General features: G+C 34.7%; 1 protein-coding gene across 1 annotated transcript in view; it reads left to right on the top strand.

Moving 5' to 3' along the window:
* The window catches only part of LOC145268402 (collagen alpha-6(VI) chain-like), a 110579-nt gene that overhangs the window by 36502 nt on the left and 50654 nt on the right, over positions 1-23423 (top strand). The window contains exons 10-12 of the mRNA XM_080123963.1: positions 8204-8272; positions 14447-14515; positions 19271-19339. Coding sequence (XP_079980089.1) covers positions 8204-8272; positions 14447-14515; positions 19271-19339 — 207 coding nt within the window. The remainder of the gene's footprint in view (positions 1-8203; positions 8273-14446; positions 14516-19270; positions 19340-23423) is intronic.

The raw sequence follows: 23423 nt of genomic DNA, 5'->3' as shown, positions 1-23423 counted from the left end.
CGGCGTCGCATACGTAAGAAAATTACATAAAATGTCCAAACTCTACTCTCCAGAGAAAAATACATTATCCCCGCCCCGTACATAGATAATACAATTTACTGAAGGTCAGAGTAAATCATCACCAAGTTCATGTTATCGGTGCAGAGCCCTGCATTGTAGTAAAGACTGCCCATACCGCACAAAAACTAGCCTGACTTGTGACAGAATTGAACATAAAAGCTCATTTTTTAGAGCAGAGAACATAATTAAGGACCGGATACGAGACGTTAGAACAAACAAAACACACGATAAAATGTACGTAAACACGATAAAAATGTTCAATAAAAATGTAAAGTTTCAGAATATTTGCATACACGGAAAATATTAAATAAAAGTCTGGTTAAAGTCTGGTAAAACAGCTAGAACGCAAACTGGATCGAAAATAAATTCTGAGCATGAATTATAAGTGGTTGTGTTTAAAATCCCAGAAAATCTTTTGAGACAAATTGGATGTAAACAACTCAATTTCTGGAATTTTCCTATAAGTACTTTTTGTTAAATAGTGGAAACTTTAACCACAGAGAAGGAAAATCTGAAGTCAGTTATAAAATAAAGGTATCCCTGAAGTTTTCCCAACCACTCTGGGGAAATGCACAAAAATATCATCCAGATTCGAGCACAAAGATAATACGTAATCACTATTCAAGAAATAAAGAAATATACCGTTCGCCTTATTAGACAAGTTTAACGAGGAGTTTGAAAGACTTGGAAAAACCGGTATCCTAACGAAAACTGAATTCAGTCAATGGGAAGCTCCCACTGTCTATGTGAACGTACTAAAAAACTACCATTACCCACTGTCTATGTGAACGTACTAAAAAACTACCATTACCCACTGTCTATGTGAACGTACTAAAAAACTACCATTACCCACTGTCTATGTGAACGTACTAAAAAACTACCATTACCCACTGTCTATGTGAACGTACTAAAAAACTACCATTACCCACTGTCTATGTGAACGTACTAAAAAACTACCATTACCCACTGTCTATGTGAACGTACTAAAAAACTACCATTACCCACTGTCTATGTGAACGTACTAAAAAACTACCATTACCCACTGTCTATGTGAACGTACTAAAAAACTACCATTACCCACTGTCTATGTGAACGTACTAAAAAACTACCATTACCCACTGTCTATGTGAACGTACTAAAAAACTACCATTACCCACTGTCTATGTGAACGTACTAAAAAACTACCATTACCCACTGTCTATGTGAACGTACTAAAAAACTACCATTACCCACTGTCTATGTGAACGTACTAAAAAACTACCATTACCCACTGTCTATGTGAACGTACTAAAAAACTACCATTACCCACTGTCTATGTGAACGTACTAAAAAACTACCATTACCCACTGTCTATGTGAACGTACTAAAAAACTACCATTACCCACTGTCTATGTGAACGTACTAAAAAACTACCATTACCCACTGTCTATGTGAACGTACTAAAAAACTACCATTACCCACTGTCTATGTGAACGTACTAAAAAACTACCATTACCCACTGTCTATGTGAACGTACTAAAAAACTACCATTACCCACTGTCTATGTGAACGTACTAAAAAACTACCATTACCCACTGTCTATGTGAACGTACTAAAAAACTACCATTACCCACTGTCTATGTGAACGTACTAAAAAACTACCATTACCCACTGTCTATGTGAACGTACTAAAAAACTACCATTACCCACTGTCTATGTGAACGTACTAAAAAACTACCATTACCCACTGTCTATGTGAACGTACTAAAAAACTACCATTACCCACTGTCTATGTGAACGTACTAAAAAACTACCATTACCCACTGTCTATGTGAACGTACTAAAAAACTACCATTACCCACTGTCTATGTGAACGTACTAAAAAACTACCATTACCCACTGTCTATGTGAACGTACTAAAAAACTACCATTACCCACTGTCTATGTGAACGTACTAAAAAACTACCATTACCCACTGTCTATGTGAACGTACTAAAAAACTACCATTACCCACTGTCTATGTGAACGTACTAAAAAACTACCATTACCCACTGTCTATGTGAACGTACTAAAAAACTACCATTACCCACTGTCTATGTGAACGTACTAAAAAACTACCATTACCCACTGTCTATGTGAACGTACTAAAAAACTACCATTACCCACTGTCTATGTGAACGTACTAAAAAACTACCATTACCCACTGTCTATGTGAACGTACTAAAAAACTACCATTACCCACTGTCTATGTGAACGTACTAAAAAACTACCATTACCCACTGTCTATGTGAACGTACTAAAAAACTACCATTACCCACTGTCTATGTGAACGTACTAAAAAACTACCATTACCCACTGTCTATGTGAACGTACTAAAAAACTACCATTACCCACTGTCTATGTGAACGTACTAAAAAACTACCATTACCCACTGTCTATGTGAACGTACTAAAAAACTACCATTACCCACTGTCTATGTGAACGTACTAAAAAACTACCATTACCCACTGTCTATGTGAACGTACTAAAAAACTACCATTACCCACTGTCTATGTGAACGTACTAAAAAACTACCATTACCCACTGTCTATGTGAACGTACTAAAAAACTACCATTACCCACTGTCTATGTGAACGTACTAAAAAACTACCATTACCCACTGTTTATGTGAACGTACTAAAAAACTACCATTACCCACTGTCTATGTGAACGTACTAAAAAACTACCATTACCCACTGTTTATGTGAACGTACTAAAAAACTACCATTACCCACTGTCTATGTGAACGTACTAAAAAACTACCATTACCCACTGTCTATGTGAACGTACTAAAAAACTACCATTACCCACTGTCTATGTGAACGTACTAAAAAACTACCATTAGCCACTTCGTAGGCCGGAAGAAATTTTCATTAAAGTAAACGGTGGAATACCTTCTCTAAAGTTGATATGAGTGACGCATACTTTCAAATTCTAATCGAAAAAAATAGCTAGAAATTGATTTGTATTAATACCCTTAAGGGGTTATTTCAGTTCAACAGGTTAGCTTTTGGATTCCTAGTAATGCCCGTTATTTTTCAAGAAATTTTAGATACTATGTTGGGCAGCCTCGATTTTGCAATCGTATACCTGGATAATATTATAAGTGAGACTAGAGAATATGTTTACAAAGCATGCTCTCGAATACAAAATTTGGGGTTTAAAATTATAAAAGAGAAGTGCGATTTCTTCGTGAAAGGTATAAAGCTATCTAAACTTAACAGTCGGAAAATACTTTTCTGTGCGTTTATTTTCCTGTACAATATATTCTTCTTACCTATTATTCGGCCCGTTTCTAAGGGTCACAATATATATATATATATATATATATATATATATATATATATATATATATATATATATGTATGTTAGGCTTGTTAACCAAAACATATTGCCATGGAGATAAGGCGGATGTTTATGCACTTCTGCATGTTACCGGTCAGTGCAGAAGGAAACGGAGGAATTCCAAAGTCTTAGTCCGAGGGAACAAACGATTAGAGTAGATGGTTTTCCGGCATTTAGGGACCTGTACAGTGAGGAATTGTGATTTTATAGCTAGATGGGCTTGTATGTACATCAAAGAGGGTTAAGCGCGCAATGAGTTTATCAGAGGGCATTCAGTTAAAGTACTTTTAAAACATAGACAGGGGTTAAACATTGTGTGTGATTTAATTTTCATTGGAAACCTTTTATGCTAGACCTTATCGAATTTTATAGATATATCAAAGTTTATCGATCTACCGTTCCATGCCATATCTAATGCGTGATACATGCGGTCAGAGATGACAGTTAAAGTATCCGCGGTAGAACGGGCTTGCCTAAATCCATAATGTAGTCACAGAGATTAGCTTTTTCAACGTCATAGACTAGCACTTGATTGATCAAAGATTTTTGCGATGAGGGATATGGAGTGATGAGGCGATAATTGAGCGGGACTGTTCTTTCACGAGACTTATTATGCGCTGATACCAGAGAGAGACAATTATCAGTTATCGGGGAAACGAGATTCGGCGTTGTTAAAGCGTTTGGAGTATTGAGAATAGCTCATTGGAGAATTTCATTATTAGTATAGTATTAGTTTAGTATATATATATATATATATATATATATATATATATATATATATATATATATGTGTGTGTGTGTGTGTGTGTGTGTGTGTGTGTGTGTGTGTGTGTGTGTATATATATAGTAAAGATGATAAAACCCACCCACTTTGGAATTATCTAAGTTTTTCTTTTTTATTCAGGACATGAGAAGGGGTAATTTCCAGATCATCAAGTATGGCTTTTGTCCGCTTAGGGACATTTGGGATGCAGTGGTTTGTGGACTTAAGGTGGAGTAAGAAGTGTATCGCCAGGAAAGCAGTTCATCCTTCTTAGTTGCCGTTATTGGATAGTGGAGGAATTATTTTGCACGTTATTTACAACACTAAATCTAAATCGTGATTTTGTTATGTTCTGCGATTCTATGGGGTTTCTAGTGATGCATTAAACCTTTAGAATGATGTCTAGCGTCCATGAAATTTTGCCTATTTTTACTCGGCTTATAGTGGGTGATTTGGCAGAATTCGTGTTTCTTCTGCGAAAAAGTTGCTGCACATGATTAAAGTGAGCCGTTTAGAAGAACTATAGAACATGGTTTTAATGTCTGTAGGAAGAGAAAGGACCTTGATCGATTATAAAACTAACAAAGTAGACACAGGCATAAACAAGGCAATGTTAACTTGATAACCAGCTGAAAGGAGCCTGCAAATCTGATTTGAAATTATTGACTATTTTGCTGTAGTTTGGTGGCATTTTAGTCATTTGTTATTATAATCTTAAATTTATATATATATCATGTTTATAAAGGTTTATATATATATATATATATATATATATATATATAAATATATATATATATCACAGAACGTCTGAAACGCGTAAAAACGATTTCAATGATTTAAAAACATTATTACAATGATCCAAACATAATTCTCAATGAAAAACCAAGGCACGGAACAATAAAATAATGTTAAAAAATACACATTGTTGGTGACTACCCCCTTATTTAAATATACATCTTTCTTTCGTTGGAATTTCTTAACCCATTTTATATATATATATATATACATATATATATATATATATATATATATATATATATATATATATATATATATATATATATATATATATATATATATATATACTAATCGGACAACCGCCGTTGCTCGGTCGTACAATACGCTCAAATATGGTATTTTAATAATTATGCAGATTGCGTATATATTATTATAGAATCAATCCTCTATTCAATATTATGGGTTACGAAGAATAATTTGCCCGGTGGACTAATTCGTAAATAAATAAATAAATAAACAAACAAACAAACAAACACACACGCACACACGCACACACACACACACACACACACACACACACACACACACACACACACACACACACACACACACACACACACACACACACATATATATATATATTAGGTTGGTGTAAAAATAATATTGTTTTTTTTTACATTTAACTATATATATAAACGATTTAATTATAGAAGTCAATAATTTAATGACAGTTATGTAACGTCTCGTCAAAGTCGTCATTTGTGTTTGTATGTTTCTACTTTCTCAATTGCGACACGTGACCAGAATCTTCAATAGCAATATCTTATATATATATATATATATATATATATATATATATATATATATATATATCAAACCAAACTATATATTAAGTGTTAGTTTTTATAAAAATTATGCATATTTTATAATTTATAATTGACACCGTATAGTACTTCTATACTTGAATGTTTTATTAGTTTACTACCAAATGCATTACGACTTTTACATTACGACTTTACAAAATCAAAACGTTTAAAAAATTGGTCGGTTTAAAAGCTTTTAAAGTTAAAGCATTTGTGTAAATAATCTGAAATATAACCGTTTCAATCATTTAATCATTTAAGTCACTCTAAAATAAAAACTCCCTTAGCTTAGATCACTTCGAAATGAAAACTTTTCAAGAATGTAAAACCTTTTAAAATTAAAACCGTTTTCTGTTTGATCATATTAAAACTTCTAAAAGCCAAGCATTTTTAAGCTTTATCATATCATGATGCTGTATGCATTAGTATGCATAAGTTGCACCAAAATAACTTGACCTATGATTTGATGACATTCTCCCAAAATGGGTTGAGCCGACTCTTCCTACACACAACGTCCCAAATGAACGCATATTACGCAAGGAGGTTCGTAGTAGACAAGTCCCAGGACCAGTGGTGAACACCATAGACATGTTGATATGGAATAGGTTCGAAACCAGCTTTTCGTCAATCATAGATTGGTTCTTGAACTATGCAGTGATGAACACTCCTGAGTTGTGGCACACAGCGTAGCCAAATAAATAATTATCTTTAAAAGCGTTTAGTTATAAGGTTGACTTACATTAATACTTTTCTAAACTAAAGTGACAGTTAAATAATACCATCAATATTAGAATAGGAATACGTACAAATCTATTGCTTGATACAATGTACAGATATGCAAGCAGTATAGCAACAGCGATTAACTAATCCGATATGTTAGAGGCAATACGAGTCACATTAATTAGAAAATGAAGTACAGAAACATTGTCCCACTCAGCCCTTGCGTATTAATATATTTGCGATTGAAGGAGAAATCATAGGTCTTTCTGAACTTAGATTTTATTTTACGTTAGACAAATGAGTAACATCTAGAAGTTAGATTCTGGTTATAAAATAAGACACAGTTGCGTACCATTGGTCCTTGCTGATGAACTCATTTTTATACAGAATACGCCCCAGAACACGAAAAACAACAAAACTTATAGGTGGGACTATACTAACACACAATTATTTACAACAAATAAAACTTTATAATTAAAACTAAAAATATATATTCATATATAAGTTATTGAAGATTGTAAATTAATTCGGGTTATCAGCTATTCATATTATAGTTTTATACAAGATGGAAATATTATAAAAGTGAGCAATGTGTTGAAAACCTGTTGTTTGACACAATTTACTAGTGATATAACATTTAACACCTTCAAAGAACAGATCTAGAAAATCGCAGAAATATTTGTGAGTTTATATTAATTGTAAAATGTTAAATTTTGAACGCAAGTTTTCTAATATTGTCTCTCTGTATAGATGCCATCTTTATGTTTTTAACAGATAAAAAGTTTTCATGAAAAGAACATAGGAATATATTTATTGAAATAAAATTAAAATAAAACATAGCATTGCACTAAGATTATTTTTGATCTGTCCATGAAAATATGTATAATTTAACGAATGTCATAAATTACATATATCTGTGCATGCAGGTGACATAATGTGTGAATGCATGCGTCCATCTGTTCGTTAAAACGTAACCATGCTTGCATAACATGCAAGTAACAGACATTTCGAATGGACGAATAAAGTCACTTTAATCTGCGAAATCATCAGTTACATCTAGAAGCTATTTTTGTATTAAAGAGTATAAACGTAAATATATTTTCGTGATTTAATTTAAATTTAATCCAATTCAGAAAAATTCGGTGTTCGGGAAGCGGTAACGGTAAGTTAATAATAGCGAGTAAAAACATCAGCCTCCATTTTCTTTTTGTGTGAGTCACATTACATGCTGACAAGATAATCTTTTAAATAAGGAATAAACACATATTTATAAACTCGTATAAGAACTTAGTATAATTGTATAATTTTTCTGCAGAATACGTCCCAGAACACGCAAAACAAACAACGAAACATTCAATTGAAGATATACTAACACACATTAAGTATTAATATAATTACTAAAAAAAAAAAAAGAACTTTATGAATTGAAACGAGGAATAAATATTCAATTAAGCTTACTGAATGTGTAGATACTGGTTTTGTTCATTCATTCAAACTATTACTTCATTACTATTAGAAATGGAAAACATCACAATGCACACATATTTATATGTAGTGAAGAATATATGATGGTAATATCAGTAAAGTATGCAATAAGTTAAAAACTGGCTGTTTAACACAATTTACTAACGATGAGATGTTATGGCATCCTCAAAGAACAAATATGTGGATTCTCATAGAAATTGTTTTTTTTCAGCCTATTCATATACAAGAACAAATCGTTTCAGAACATTCAGACCCAGATTCAGAAACTCGCACACAGGACGTGAGTATATATTTATTATAAAGCGTTTTATTTTAAACGCGCTTTTACTAATATTGTCTTTCTGTATAAAAGGAGTCTTTACGTTTCTAACAAATGAAACCTTTTTACACGAAAAATCGTATTAAGAACGTGAATATATATTTATTGAAATTAAATAAAAAGCGCAAAATGCAATAGGAATGATTTATTTTATTTGCCACAAATATAAAAATGTTCTGTTTAGTATTTCGCATTTTTTTTTCGAGTTTTCAATTGGTGCTGTTTAGTGCGAATGGTTAAAAGACGGTTACTACTCCAAGGACAATTTTAATAATTAATAATACTTTTCAAAAGTAAAGTGACCAATAATTACAATAATACCAGGCAGAATCTTTTGTTTGACATGGTACACTGGGGTGCAAGCTGTACAACAGCGATTAGCTAATCAGATATTTCAGAGGCGATACACGACACATTATTCTCAAAATGAAGCGCGAAAACAGTCTAAAAATGGGAAATATGAAATCATCCTACTAAACCCTTACATTTGCGATTGGAGGAGAAATTCGGGATCTTTCTGAACTTAGATGTTATTTTCCGTTAGACATAGAAATTAGATTTTGGTTACAAAAAAAAGACCCAGTAGCGTGTTCTCCGTGCTGATAAACGCAGCCGACCGTGAATTTTTATATAAAATACATCTCGGAACGTGCAAAACAACGAAACTTTTAATTGTGAATATACTAACACATATTAAATATTACTTCAATTACGTGCAACAAATAAAACTTTATAAACCGAAGAAATAAATATTCAATTTTTTGTCAAATAATTCGAAATATTTCTTAATTACTCTTAAAAAAGGCAAAACATCACAGTACACCAACATACATCCATATGTACTGAGTACTTTTCTATATAGGATGGTAATATCATGAAAGTAAGCTGTTTGTTAAAAACTTGCTGCTTGACACAATTTACTAGTGATATAACATTTAACACCCTCAAAGAACAGATCTAGGAAATCGCAAAAATATTTGTGAGTTTATATTAATTGTAAAGTTTTAAATTTTAAACGCAAGTTTTCTGATATTGTCTCTCTGTATAGATGTCATCTTTATGTTTTCAAGAGATAAAATCTTTTCAAACTTCAAATCGAAAAGAACATAGGAATATATTTATTGAAATAAAATTGAAATAAAACGGAACATTGCACTAAGATTATTTTTCATTTGTCCATGAAAATATGCATAATTTAACGAATGTCATATATGTGTGCATGCAGATGACATTGTGTGTGAATGCATGCGTCCATCTGTTCGTTAAAACGTAACCATGCTTACATAACATGCAAGTAACAATGGATGAATAAAGTTTCCTTAATCTGCAAAAGGACACGATCGTTATTAATCTGCGAATGGATGTGATCGTTATTTACATTTAAATTAAAATATGTTCTTTTGTAAAGAACATATTAAGAACTTGTACTTGTACTTGAAACGACATTCACCCTGGAGGAGTTGAGTCGGCTTCATGAAGATGCACATCTCGTACCGCTGCGGCCCAAGCCCGGCGATCGGAGGCAAGATCCCGAGTGAGCAATAGCCAGTCACGTCTCCAACGAGACAGGCCATAGATGAGCGGGCCCGAAATAAGCTCAGCGTCGGCTTTGATAGTCCCGAGCCACGTTCTTAGCTGGCCACCGACACGTTTTTAAAGTAGAGGACGTGGAGACATAGCCTCGTGGATAAAGACCCCTGCATCACAGCGAGAGGCATGGCCGAACCATCGAAGGCGTCGGGCCCGCAGTAGGTCAGTAATTGCCTGGAGATTGCAGCGACGCTGGACTTCTTTGTTGGCGACGAAATCCAAGGGACAGACATGGGGAATGCGGCGGAGATTGTAGTGGTCGAAAACTTCTACGCGTCGCAGATCCGCTTTCCGTATGGGCCAGGTCTCAAATCCATACAAAAGTATTGAGCGGACGAGGGCCTGGTAGATTCGTATTTTTGTCCTCAGACGTATTTCAGGCCGTGACCATAATCGCCTTTGGAGTCAGCAAAAGGCAGCTCGTGCGGCATTAATGCGCGCTTCAATCTCATTCATGCCTTGACCGGTATCAATGAACGGGCAGCCCAGGTATTTGAAGCTATCCGTCTCCTTGAGGGTTTCCACGTTGAGAGGGACGGAGGACCTTTCTGCTTGGGGGATGCCAGCCGATAGAATCTTCGTCTTGCTGGCGTTGATTCTCATGCCGATGGCAGCTTCCTTCTCCTGGATTCGGTTCAGCACTGTCTGTATGTCTCTGTAGCTCTCCCCGAGAACCGCAATATCGTCCGCGTAGTCCAAATCGGTGAGATGAAAGTTACGCCCCACCACAACGCCAGGATATCCAGGCAGCGCCTGCTCCATGATCCAATCAATAGCGTAATTGAAAAGGGTGGGCGAGAGCGCGCATCCCTGGCGGACACCACTGCTAACGTTGAAGAAAGATGAGTCCTGGCCATAACAGCGGACACGCATGCGAGTCCGATGGTAGTAGGCCTTGATCAAGTTGAGTAGCTTCGGGGGGATACCATCTGCTTCCATCACTCTCCACAGGGTACCGCGGTCGACCGAAAAAGCGGCAGCGAAGTCGATAAAGCATACGATTGTACGCTGTTGGTAGCACCAGCGCTGTTCCAAGGCTCGCCTCAGCGTGAATATTTGGTCGACGCATCCGCGGCCAGGTCGAAATCCGCATTGGTTAGGACGAGTCCTTCTGTCCCTTTCGTATTGAAACCGTCTTAGAATGAGGATAGTGAAGACTTTGGCAGCGACATCTATAAGGCTGATGCCTCTGTAGTTATTACATGTCCGTTTGTCACCCTTCTTAAAAAAGGGAAGAAGGATGGCGTCACTCCAATCTTGGGGAATCTCCCCACTATTCCAAATGTCAGAAATCAGCTGGTGTAGGCGAGGGGTTAATTCATCGATTCCGGTCTTGTAGACCTCAGCCGGGATACCGTCCTCGCCTGGAGCTTTGTTATTCTTCAACTTGGCAATGACGGCTCTGATTTCTTCATGGCTGGGGGTATCCGACGAGCAATCGTAGAGATCTGCAGCGGTGGGGGTGTTTTGACCTGGTATTGTAGGTGGAGGCTGGTGGTTCAGGAGTTCACGGAAGTGCTCGTGCCACCGATCCAATCGTGCGTTTAGCTCAGTAATGCTTTCACCTCCACTGTTGTGGATGGATTCGCTCACGGATGACCTCGTCTGTGTGCTGGACTTCAATAGTTGATATAACTTGCGGGAGTCCCCTACCGAGGCCGCATGTTCCATGCCAGTTGCGATATTGTGCCAGTAGACATTGCGGTCGTTGCGGGCAGAGTGCGTTGTTTCTCGGCGAAGGCGACGATAGTTCGCATCTCCGTTGAGTCTGGCACGTTTAGCCTCCTCACCCAATTTCACCGTTCGACTTGAGATCCAGTCCTTTTGACGACGCTTTGTGAAACCCACGGTGTTGGCTGCTGCTTCAGTGACGTCCTTTTTGAGTGCTTTCCATATATCTTCCACCGATTCTTCTGGTTGTAAACCATTGAATCGGTTGCGTAGGTCCAGTCGAAACTGAGTCGCAGTGTCGTCCACTTTCAGCTTCATGATATCAAGACGTTTTTGGCGGGAAACGTGTTTGTTGGCCTTCAGTCGCATTGTGAGCTTGGCTCTAATAAGGACATGGTCCGATCTATGGGTATTTCCTGTTTCAGCACCTCTGTAAGCGCGGCAGTCACGCATATTGCTTACCCAGCGTTTGCGCATCAAAATGTAGTCTATCTGGTTCGCCGTGACACCGTCATTCGAGTACCACGTCACCAGATGATGATTTGGATGCTGAAACTTCGTATTGGAGACAATGAGGTGATTGTTCATCGCGAAGTTAATGATACGTTCGCCATTGGCACAGCGATTCCCGACGCCAAATGGGCCCAGCGTAGATCTTGTTTGAGCATCCGCCTTGCCAGTTCTGCCATTCCAATCACCTGCTATGACAAGCATGTCGCCGGCGGGGGTTTCGTTGACAGCAGCTTGTAATTCGTTGTAGAAGGTATCCTTTATAGCGTCGGCTCAAATGGTCTGTTATGCCGGAGCTGGGCATATGGGTATGAGCCCCCACTGCTCTATAAAATGGTTCCATAAGGCGTGTGTCACTTATAACCTCTGACAGACAAATTCACGCCCATGCGTCCACGTCGCGAGACCGGTTAACACCGAATGAGCGGGAATGCAAGCGAGTGTTCAGCGCTATAACTGTTCGTCTGCTCTTAAATCCAGCTGCGTCTGCCAGAAACCGGCGGCGCCTGGTGATAGTCTGCGTCTGCAAGGAACTTGCGGCAACCTGTCTTCAAACTCATGGAACGACTGTCGATAATCGGCGGCTCCATGGTCGGACTATCCCTCTGCGTCTGTTGACATCAGCGGCAAGGATATCCGTTCCTGGGCACACACCCACAGTGTACACTTGCGACTGGCGTCCGCCTGTGGTTACTACCGCCAAGAAACTTCATGAGAAATATGCACAATTATACAACTGCGGACCCTACTACGGCGTACGCGGGAGCCGACGCGCTTGTTCACCCGGTGGAACAAGTGTTAAATTTGCAAGCCGGAATGTTTCGAAGAAGACAGAACTACTTCTTCGCCTGTTGGAACGTCCGAACCCTGAGATCTGAGGCGGCACAAGCCCTAACGGTGCGCTCTCTACACCAATACAAGGTGGACGTCGCATGCTTGTCTGAGGTCAGATTACCGGACAGTGGTCACCAATCCATCAAGGTACCACAAGAAGATACTTCCTACCACCTCTATCACAGTGGGGTAACGGACAACTCAGGAGTGTATGGCGTCGGAATCGCTCTGAGTGACCGCGCACAAAAATCTCTTTTGGATTGGGAACCTATTTCCCCTCGTCTTGCCCGAATTCGGCTAAAAGGAGTTATCCACAACGTCTCTGTCATCGCAGTCTATGCACCCACGCTAGAACATATTAAGAAGGACAAAAGTAAATAGTCTTCTCTTGATTTAACTTAAATTCTATACTATTGAGAAAAAAATTCGATATTCGGGAATCGGAGAATACAGGTTAATAATAGAAAGTAAAAATACGACCTTTTAGGGGGAATAATTTAATGAATGTCATAAATTACATAGATGTGTGCATGCAGATATTATTATGTGTGACTGCATGCGTCCATCTGTTCGTTAAAACGTAATAATGTTTACAGAAAATTCAAGTAACAGGTAATGAGAATAATCTGTGAAAGGGCACGATCGTTATTTACATTTAAAAATTATTGTTTTATACAGGCAATATTAAGGAGGATAAACATAAATATATTTTCGTGATTACATTTAAATTTCATCCAACTCAGAAAAATTCGGTGTTCGGGAAGCGGTGAAGGTAAGTTAATAATAGTGAGTAAAAATACCAGCCCCCATTTTCTCTTAGGATGTGCTTTGTGAGAGTACAATTATCTACTGACCATATAATTTTTAAATACGAAATAAACATATATTTGGAGACACGTATAAGTGCTTAGTTTTATTAAAACGCGAAACATTCTTGACATTCTTGCGATGACAAATTCCAAAACTGACACACTCAGTCATTAAGTATGGATTTATTTACATTTTAAAATGTATTTGATGTTTTTCTAAATTTAGATTTTATTTTACGTGAAACAATTCAATAACAGGTACAGATTATGTAACACAAACGCGGCATGGTTGCGTGTGCTTCAAGCAATTAAAATCAGACGCACGTGCATTTTTATACATAATACGTTTCAGAACACGCAAAACAAACAACGAAACATTCAATTGAAGATATACTAACACACATTAAGTATTAATACAATTACTCAAAAGCAAATAAGAACTTTATGAATTGAAATGAGCAATAAATATTCAATTAAGCTTACTGAATGTGTAGATACTGGTTTTGTTCATTCATTCAAACTATTACTTCATTACTATTAGAAATGGAAAACATCACAATGCACACATATTTATATGTAGTGGAGAATATATGATGGTAATATCAGTAAAGTATGCAATAAGTTAAAAACTGGCTGTTTAACACAATTTACTAATGATGAGATGTTATGGCATCCTCAAAGAACAAATATGTCGATTCTCATAGAAATTGTATTTTTTCAGCCTACTCATATACAAGAAGAAATCGTTTCACACCATTCAGACCCAGATTCACAAACTCGCACACAGGACGTGAGTATATATTTATTGTAAAGTGTTTTATTGTAAACGCGCTTTTAATTGTATTGCCACTCTGTATAGAAGGAACCTCTATGTTTGTGACAGATTAAATCTTTTTAAAAGTAAAATCGTATTAAGAACGTGATGGTATATTTATCGAAATTTAATAAAAAGATGGGTAGTGCAGTAAAGATAGTTACAGGCATTTATCTTCAAAAAGGAAGCGATCGTTATTTACATTTAAAAGCTAATTCTGTGTGTATACAATGTTATGCGAGACAAAACAGAAATATTTACCTGATTTAAAATTAATTCTATTCTATTGAGGAAGGATTCAGTGTTCAGAAAGCGGTGAATGTAGATAAATAACAACAAGTAAAAATACCCAAATTCTTTTTGGATTCTTCATTCGCGGAAAATATAATTACTATTGAAAGACGAAATTAATATATTACTTTTGAAAGCATGTACGGGGGTTTACCTAATTTTGATACAGAAATAAATTAGTATATGTTATGGTTTTTCTTACTATTTTATTATATGAAAATGTGATGCGAAAATCGATTTTACTTTATTATATACATATACATGATCGGAAAATCTGCGTCTATATGCGTCTATATCAGTCATTATGATGTTTTATGCATTTTTTTAAATTTTTTTTATTTTTCTTCCTTTGAAGATTGTAATGCCGGGTATGGGGCAGCCAAACCAGCTGCCAACATTGCCCCGCTTTTTTATTGAAACCAACCGAGAGCTCTTTTTAGTATCCTCGCTGTTCCCTTAAGTGCAATTGTCTGAATCGCTTTTGCACTTGGTTCACCAGGAATATTAGTTAGGTAGGACTTCAGGTTCTTCTTCATAAGTCCTGTGGCACCTATGATAACTGGTATGATCGATATCCTCTTTAGGTTCCAGTTTCTTTTCATATCATACATGAGACCTTGGTATTTGGTCTGTTTCTCTCTTTCAGCTCTGTTATGCATCTGTGTGTATGCCTATGTGCGATACCACCATCTATTTATACGGTAAAACTGTTTTTCTATGTTTTACATTTCTTCACCAGTTTTACTCATTGTGACATGAGAGTTATCGGCAGAATCGTTTTGCCAAAACACCTGAAAACAAATGTAAATAATATTTTATGGTAGAAAATTTTCTGAAAAAATATTGTATGGTAGTGAAGGTGACCAAAATATTATTTACCAACACTTAAAGACCGTTTTAATTATAAGTATTTTATAAAAATGGTAATTTAATTATAAGTAATAAATAGTTGTTAAAAAATGTCATATGTTTGGAGGTAAAAATTTAAGTGACAAATAGGATTTTATAAAAATGTTAACTTGCCTTATACTTATCATTAGGGCTATGAAAAGCGAATGTTCTTATCATTGTTTTAACTCTCGAGTATATATCCGACACAGTTATACACAGTTAATGAGCAGAGAACCACACTACTCTATATAAAAGCATATAAGATATCAACGGATAAAAACTCGAGATGTCAAAACTAATGGAAAGAATATGCTGTTGTCATAGCCCTACTTATCATTAATGAAAAGTGTTTAGATAAGTATAGATATGACAATAATCTGATATTATTAGAAATAGAAGAATCTGTTTTAGAATCTATTTTGGAATAATGGATTTAAAGTACATGTAAATATGAAGTGACGTAATGTTTTATGAAAGCGAATGTGTTTTATGGAACGTAGCATTGGCTTCGTTGTTATATGTATAAAGCTCTTGGATACGCAATATTCGTTGTCGTATCTTCTAGTACTAATATATGTAGACATTGTGAAGAGACAACCTGTGAACATCGTTCATAAAACTGACAGTTACTAAAGCAATGTCAAGCTAAATTGAGACCAACCACTGCCAATAATTGTACCTGTTTATTGTTAAGGCAAAACAATTTAATTGGGAACTGAAATCGAATTGCAGAATCTGATGTAATAATGGGTATTCTTGGAATAAATGTCAATCACACCAGTTAATATGATGGCTTCTATCACATGAGGTTACATGAGTTTCATACACAATCTTGTTCAATTGCATATTAGTGGTGCATCAATAATGCGGAGTAACATAACTGGGTATCCAACTTTCAGTTTTAATATTCGTGGTCGCATATAAGGTAATTCTAAAGAATATAAAATATCTGTAAGATATTGTACATGACATCATCGAATCTAGAGAACTGAAATTTAATTCCGTACCTATAATTTCGTTAAGTAATTGCTGATTGAATGTCATATTTAGGAGCTACAATTGCTCTCTCTGATATTGTTTTCAACTATACCTAGATGAACTTTATTACTAAGTTCTGTGAGATCTGAAGCAATAGATCCAATACCTAGAGTAATAACTATATTTGATTGCTGGAATCTTACCATCACCAATTTTTATAAGTATGGAGGCAAATTCAGCAGTCAATAGATTACTATTAAGATGGACTCGCATGTTTGTGCATAATGCTAGTGTTTATGCAGTCCACAATTTTATGTAAGCACAATGAGATTTACATTATTTACCAATCGGAAATTTTTTGGGGAAATGAACAACCGAACACAATTGAAAGTGTAATTGTATGAATCTCTGAACAAAATTTGGCACTTTCAAATTATGATGGAATTCGATTAAATAGCAGTAATAAGTTATATAATTACAAATTGTAATGTATTGGGGAAACTGAGAAAAAAACATTACATATTTTCAAATGATAAATATTTTAAAATAAATCGTATTTTTTCGAGGAAATCTCTTCTCGAAACGATACCTTCCCCCCACACAAAACAATAAATGTACAGAGAAGGTACCCCATTCTGTACTTTCGTTTAACAATTAAATAAACTGTATTGTAAAGTGGTTATAGACAGAAATGTTAATGTATCGCGGAAAGTTCTTTAAGAAATTATCCGCCCTCGTCCCCCGAAGAAAGCGGTAGTGATACTTTGAAACGAAGAAAACTCGAATGCATTTAATTGTCTTGCTAACTTTTGCTAATTAGTATTAAATTATTTACAAATCTTAAATTATTGGAGTAACAGAGCAACCTAACAGATTTGAAGGTGTAATCATATGACACACAAAATAACACAAACGCTGTCGTATTTATATTCAGATATACTAACTAGACGCCCGGCGTTAACCGGTCCTACAATACGCTTAAACAATATATTTTAATTTATTCAAATTGCGTATGTATTATTATAGCATCAATTTTCTATTGAATATTATATAGATTGAGGAAAATAAAAAAACGGACAGTAAATCTTTCGATACTTATACAGGGAAGGTGATATAGTCTGTACTTTCATCTAACACTTAAATAAACATTTTTGTAAAGTGGTTATCGACAGAGATGTTAATGTATAGCGGAACGCCCTTTAATAAACTATCCCTCTCCTCCGACAAAATGAAACTGATTGAAAAAAAAAATTGAAACGATGAAAGACTGAATTTAATTTTATTGCTAATGAGTAATAACTTACTTAAAACTTATTTAAACAATCCTTACATTATTGGGCAAACTGAGTAAACTAATAGACTTTAAAATATAATTATTATGACCTCGCCCGAGAAAAAAAGAGCATTTTCTTATTATCGTCGTCTACTCTTTTGACTTTGAGGTGGTAAACTTTTAGTTCCTCTCATCAAGTGGTTTCATGATTTATATGGAACGATTTCCATAAAAAAATATAAAAAAAACGAAATTGGCGCATCTTCAGACTATTTATTAATTTGTACTGAAAAAGGGGGAGAAGTACCTTACACGTGCGATTAACTAGTATTCTGTTAACTAATTAACTTACTAAGAATAAATAAGTAGGCAAGCAAACAAATCTAGGTGGGTGTGCATTTTGCTCTTGCCGACTATCAAAATTTTCCTTTCAGTCCAAATACTTCAGAGAACAAAACCAACATCTAGTGAGGCCTGTCTTCTCTTCTCTGCAAACTAATAGACTTTAAAATATAATCATCATGACCTCGCCTGAGAAAAAAATAGAGCATTTTCTAATTACGATACAATTAGCTTAGTTCTTGATATTATCACAGTTTGGAATTAGTTTAAGATGGACATGAATGTATGAATCTCCTCAAACATATCAAAAATGTTCCAATTATGATAGAATTAATGTCCGGATTTGATTAAATGACAATATTAAATTATGTAATTACAAATTGCAATTTATTGAGGAAAGTGAAAAACGAAAAATAAAGCTCTCGGTGCTTTCATATATGCCATATATGTGATTCAAGTCTCCCAAAACAGCTCCTTTACGGTGAACTGTTCAAAGGAAAAAGATTCGCAGGAGGACAGCAGAAACGGTTCAAGGACAATCTGAAGGTAAGGTCTCCCTCAAACAGTTCGATTTGTATTCTATCTCATGGGAAAAACTAACAAGACAGATATTCCTGGCATGCCGAATCTCACAAAATGGCTATAATTGCTGAATCTGCACGCAATGAAAAACGCGAGAGAAAACGTGACATTAGAAAAGAAAGACCAATCAAGATCTCTAATACAGAATTATCCCATTGGTATCGAACATGTGTGAAATACTTTAGAGCTCGAATCGGTCTAACAAGCCATCTTCAAACCCAGAGAACAATTGCATGATTACGGTCATCTTCTCAAGCGATGGATGGACATCATATATGATGGCAATATCAATAAAGTAAGTAACGAGTTAAAGAACAAGTAAGTAGTTTCTCATAGAAATCGTTTTCTTTCTTTTTTTTTTTTTAAAATTTCAGCCTACTCATATACAAGACCTACACGTTTCGGACCATACGGACCCAGAGCAACAAACTCGTACAAAGAATGTGAGTATATGTTTATTGTAAAATGTTTCCTTTTTATGCAGCTTTTTTAAAATTTCACTCTATATAGACGGTATCTCTATGATTTTAATAGATGAAAACTTTTTAAAAATAAAATCGTAAATAGAACGTGAGTATATATTTATTGAAATAAAATGAAAAACCCCGAAAAAAAGGAACGCTACACTAAAACTACTTTCATTTCATTGTAAAGAAAATATGCGTAATTTAACGAATGTCAGAAATATATTTACGTGCAGATGTTAGCATGTGTTAAAGCGTAACCTAGTGCGACTGACAGGTATTTAGTATAGCCGAATAATGTTCCTTTAATCTGCGAAAGAGAGTGATCGTTATTTACATTTAAAAACTATTGTTTTGTGCAGACCAGATTAAACAGGGGCCAAAAATAAATAACTTTTTCGTGGTTAAACTTAAAATTCATTCCATTGAGAAAGGATTCGGGGGTCGGGAAGCGGTGAGAGGAGGTAAATAATAGCGAGTAAAAAATGTGACAATCAAGCCACATTCTTATTTACTCACGCATCCATTTATAATAATCGCGCGTGCACCTGTTTCTTTGTAGTCTTATTGAGGAATATTTTTCATTTATTTGTCATTGGAGACTTGTTTTAATTTGCGTGTTTATTGACATTATATGCTATGTATGTGTTTATTTTTTAATTATTATAAAATCATGATTGTTATTTTTGTTATTGTTGTCATTCTTACTTTTAGTAGTAGTAGTAGTAGTAGTAGTAGTATTAGTACCATCAAAGGAAATACCGAAAATATTCATATAAAATTTTATATAGATACATAATATATATATATATATATATATATATATATATGTCTTTATATAGTGTTTTATGCATACACATAACTTCTTAACTTGGAAGACGACTCTAGGATGAGGGTTAAGTGTTAGGCAGACAACGAGACAACATGATCGATCTGGTTCAGCTTACGTTGGGCTAGATAATCTAAGAGGACGAATCAATCTACATTAATTCACATGAGATATGAAAAGGATCATGGTGTTATGATCCGGAAAGCAGACAATCGATACTGCGTTCTGTAGACGGAGAGTACCAGGGAAGAAATTCGGCTCATGAAATCTTCGTCTAGTTTTACGCTCGGATAAAGAGTTGGGGAAGTTGTTGAAGGTTGTTTTAACTACTGAGATTCAAACGACCGATTCCCCGTATTGTTAAATACGGGTCATACTGCCGATATTTCCGAAGTTGTTAGGAAGCATCTTTCCCTAATACAATATTCGACGAACTTTGTTAGTATAAGAACTAGTTTCGGTTGAAATGTTTTGAGTACAATGATTGGAATTCTGTCAGGACCAAATGCTTAACACGCCAATGATTTGTCATAACTCTGGAAATATCTTCGATATATATATATATATATATATATATATATATATATATATATATATAGTAACTTAACTTATTAACTAGCTCTACCTACGTATTGAGCACTCTTGAAGTAAATACTTAAAGTTTACGCATAAATTTATACTGTCGTATATATATATATATATATAATATATATATATATATATATATATATATATATATATATATGAACAAATGATTAATAAAACATGTTAAAAGACATCTTGAAAAAGAGTTAAAAACATATTTAATTTTAAAAAAGGAAACCCAAGATAAGTGGATAGTCCTTAATCCGCGGAGTTTCGAGGAAATACTCTCCTTCTCATCAGAGGGCAGGAATTAGCAAAATGCAGGATCGGATTTTGCATATAAAAGTATAATAGTATTATTATATTTATATATATATATATAGCTTTAAGTAAAAGAGAAAAGAGAAAGATCAATTCCACAAAAGGAGACTTATCCGGATAATGCCAAGCTCAACAATAATTATTGGAGCTTACACAATAGGACAACAAGAAAATGAAATGAAGACACAAAACTATATATAGGTAGATATAGAATGGATTATTTATTGAATAATTGAATACAGGAAAAATTTGGGGGATAGAAGGGACTCTTTATGCCAGGGCATTTCAAAGCCTAACGATTCTCATCAGAAGAGTAGAGAAGGTGCTAGGTAGCATGGTGGGGATGCGGCGTCTAGCGTAAGGTTCGTTAGGGATGAAAAAGATTAAGAGGAATTTTAGAGAGTTGGGGGAAGTTTTAATGAATTCTAAATAAATAAGGAGAAGCTTATTATATATAGTATGATATATAAGAATATAAATTGTCTTTAACATAGTATTGATATTAAGGGGTAAATGTGTTATGGTTGAATAGGGGGTGTATTGCTGCTGTGTGGTGATTTATTTTAACGGTTTATGGGGTGTCTATTTTCTATGGAGCGGGTAATTTTATATTAATTTGGTGGGGGGAGGGTTATGTAAGGTTGTACAACTGGAAGGTAATATGTTGCAATATATTTATAAGTTTCTACTGTTATGATATAGGGAGTATGATCATAAGGAGGCGATTGGAGATTAGGGTGGCAATGACTATGAGTGCGAATAACTTGATGTAAAAGGTTAAGTATACATATTGATATTAAAATGGGGGAGTAAGGGAACCATAGCTACTAATGAGAATGGTAAAAATATACCAAATAATAGTAGGGTAATTATAATAGTAATAGTAGTAATAATAATGTTGGACATGTAAAATTAAATATGAAAAAAAAAATTTTTTAATATTAAGAAAAATATAATAAAATAAATAAAATAAAAATAAAGGCAAAATTAAAAGTAAACATTAAATTTAAACATTAAATATAATGTTACCAATAGTTGTGATAAAATTAAATTCCAAATTACTGTTAATGACAGTTAAGATGGAGATAATAGCAGAAATTATGGTGCAATTACGGGAGTTATAATAATGATATCAATTTTAATGAAGATTATAATAATAATAATGATGATAAAAGCAGTAATAATAATAATAATAATAATAATAATAATAATAATAATGATAATAGCGTAAAAAACAGTGCAGTAATAATAATGATAATGCTTCTACCACCACCTCCAAACATCGCCACAACCATTACCAATAATAATAATGTAAGTACTGTTAATATTAAATTATTAGCGGTGCGTAAAAGAAACGGATACAGACAGGTGGGAGGGGGGTTAAAATAGCAAGAAATGGGGTTTAGGGGTGAGGGGTGAGTGGACTCGTATAAATAAAGTAAAATAGAGAGTATATATATATATATATATACATACATATATACGCATATATATACATATATCCGTATTAAAAAAAATGGATGTATAATAAGCTGGGGAAGTGTAAATGCTCGGCGAACAAAGGCTCGTAGGATTAAATTAAAGGATTGTCCACTGGGAACGGTAAATTTAAAGCGTCCACTTAAAAAACTTCAAACTTCCTGAAGTTCGATTAGAAGGCCATCAAATTTATGTTTATATAGACAGGCCAGGCCTAGAAAGTTGAATACATACTTTTTCGTTTATGAACACGAGGTACAGGTCCATCGAATTGCCATAACTGCTTATGTAGTAGTATTAATCTCCGAGAGATCCAAAAGTATAGTTTATAATCGAACGTAATTGATCATAATTGCTACTATTATCTCCATCTTAACTGTCATTAACAGTAATTTGTTATTTAATTTTATCACAACTATTGGTAACATTATATTTAATTTTTTTTCATATTACATTTTACATCTAATTTATGTCCAACTCCCCACACCAAATTAATCAAAAATTAATCTTTTTCATCCCTAACGAACCTTACGCTAGACGCCGCATTCCCACCATGCTACCTAGCACCTTCTCTACTCTTCTGATGAGAAGCGTTAGGCTTTGAAATGCCCTGACATAAAGAGTCCCTTCTATCCCCCAAATTTTTCCTGTATTCCATTATTCAATAAATGATCCATTCTATATCTACCTATATATAGTTTTGTGTCTTCATTTCATTCTCTTGTTGTCCTATTATATATATATATATATATATATATATATATATATATATATATATATATATATATATATATATCTCCAAGATGCATAGATCATCGTATAACGATTAGATCACTGTCTGACTAACGT

The sequence above is a fragment of the Euprymna scolopes genome, chromosome 43 (genome assembly GCF_053919585.1).
Source record: "Euprymna scolopes isolate OS-2025 chromosome 43, ASM5391958v1, whole genome shotgun sequence".
NCBI classification, from domain to species: domain Eukaryota; kingdom Metazoa; phylum Mollusca; class Cephalopoda; order Sepiida; family Sepiolidae; genus Euprymna; species Euprymna scolopes.
Note: the sequence above shows the minus strand (reverse complement) of the source record. Positions and strands in the feature narration are given on the sequence as shown.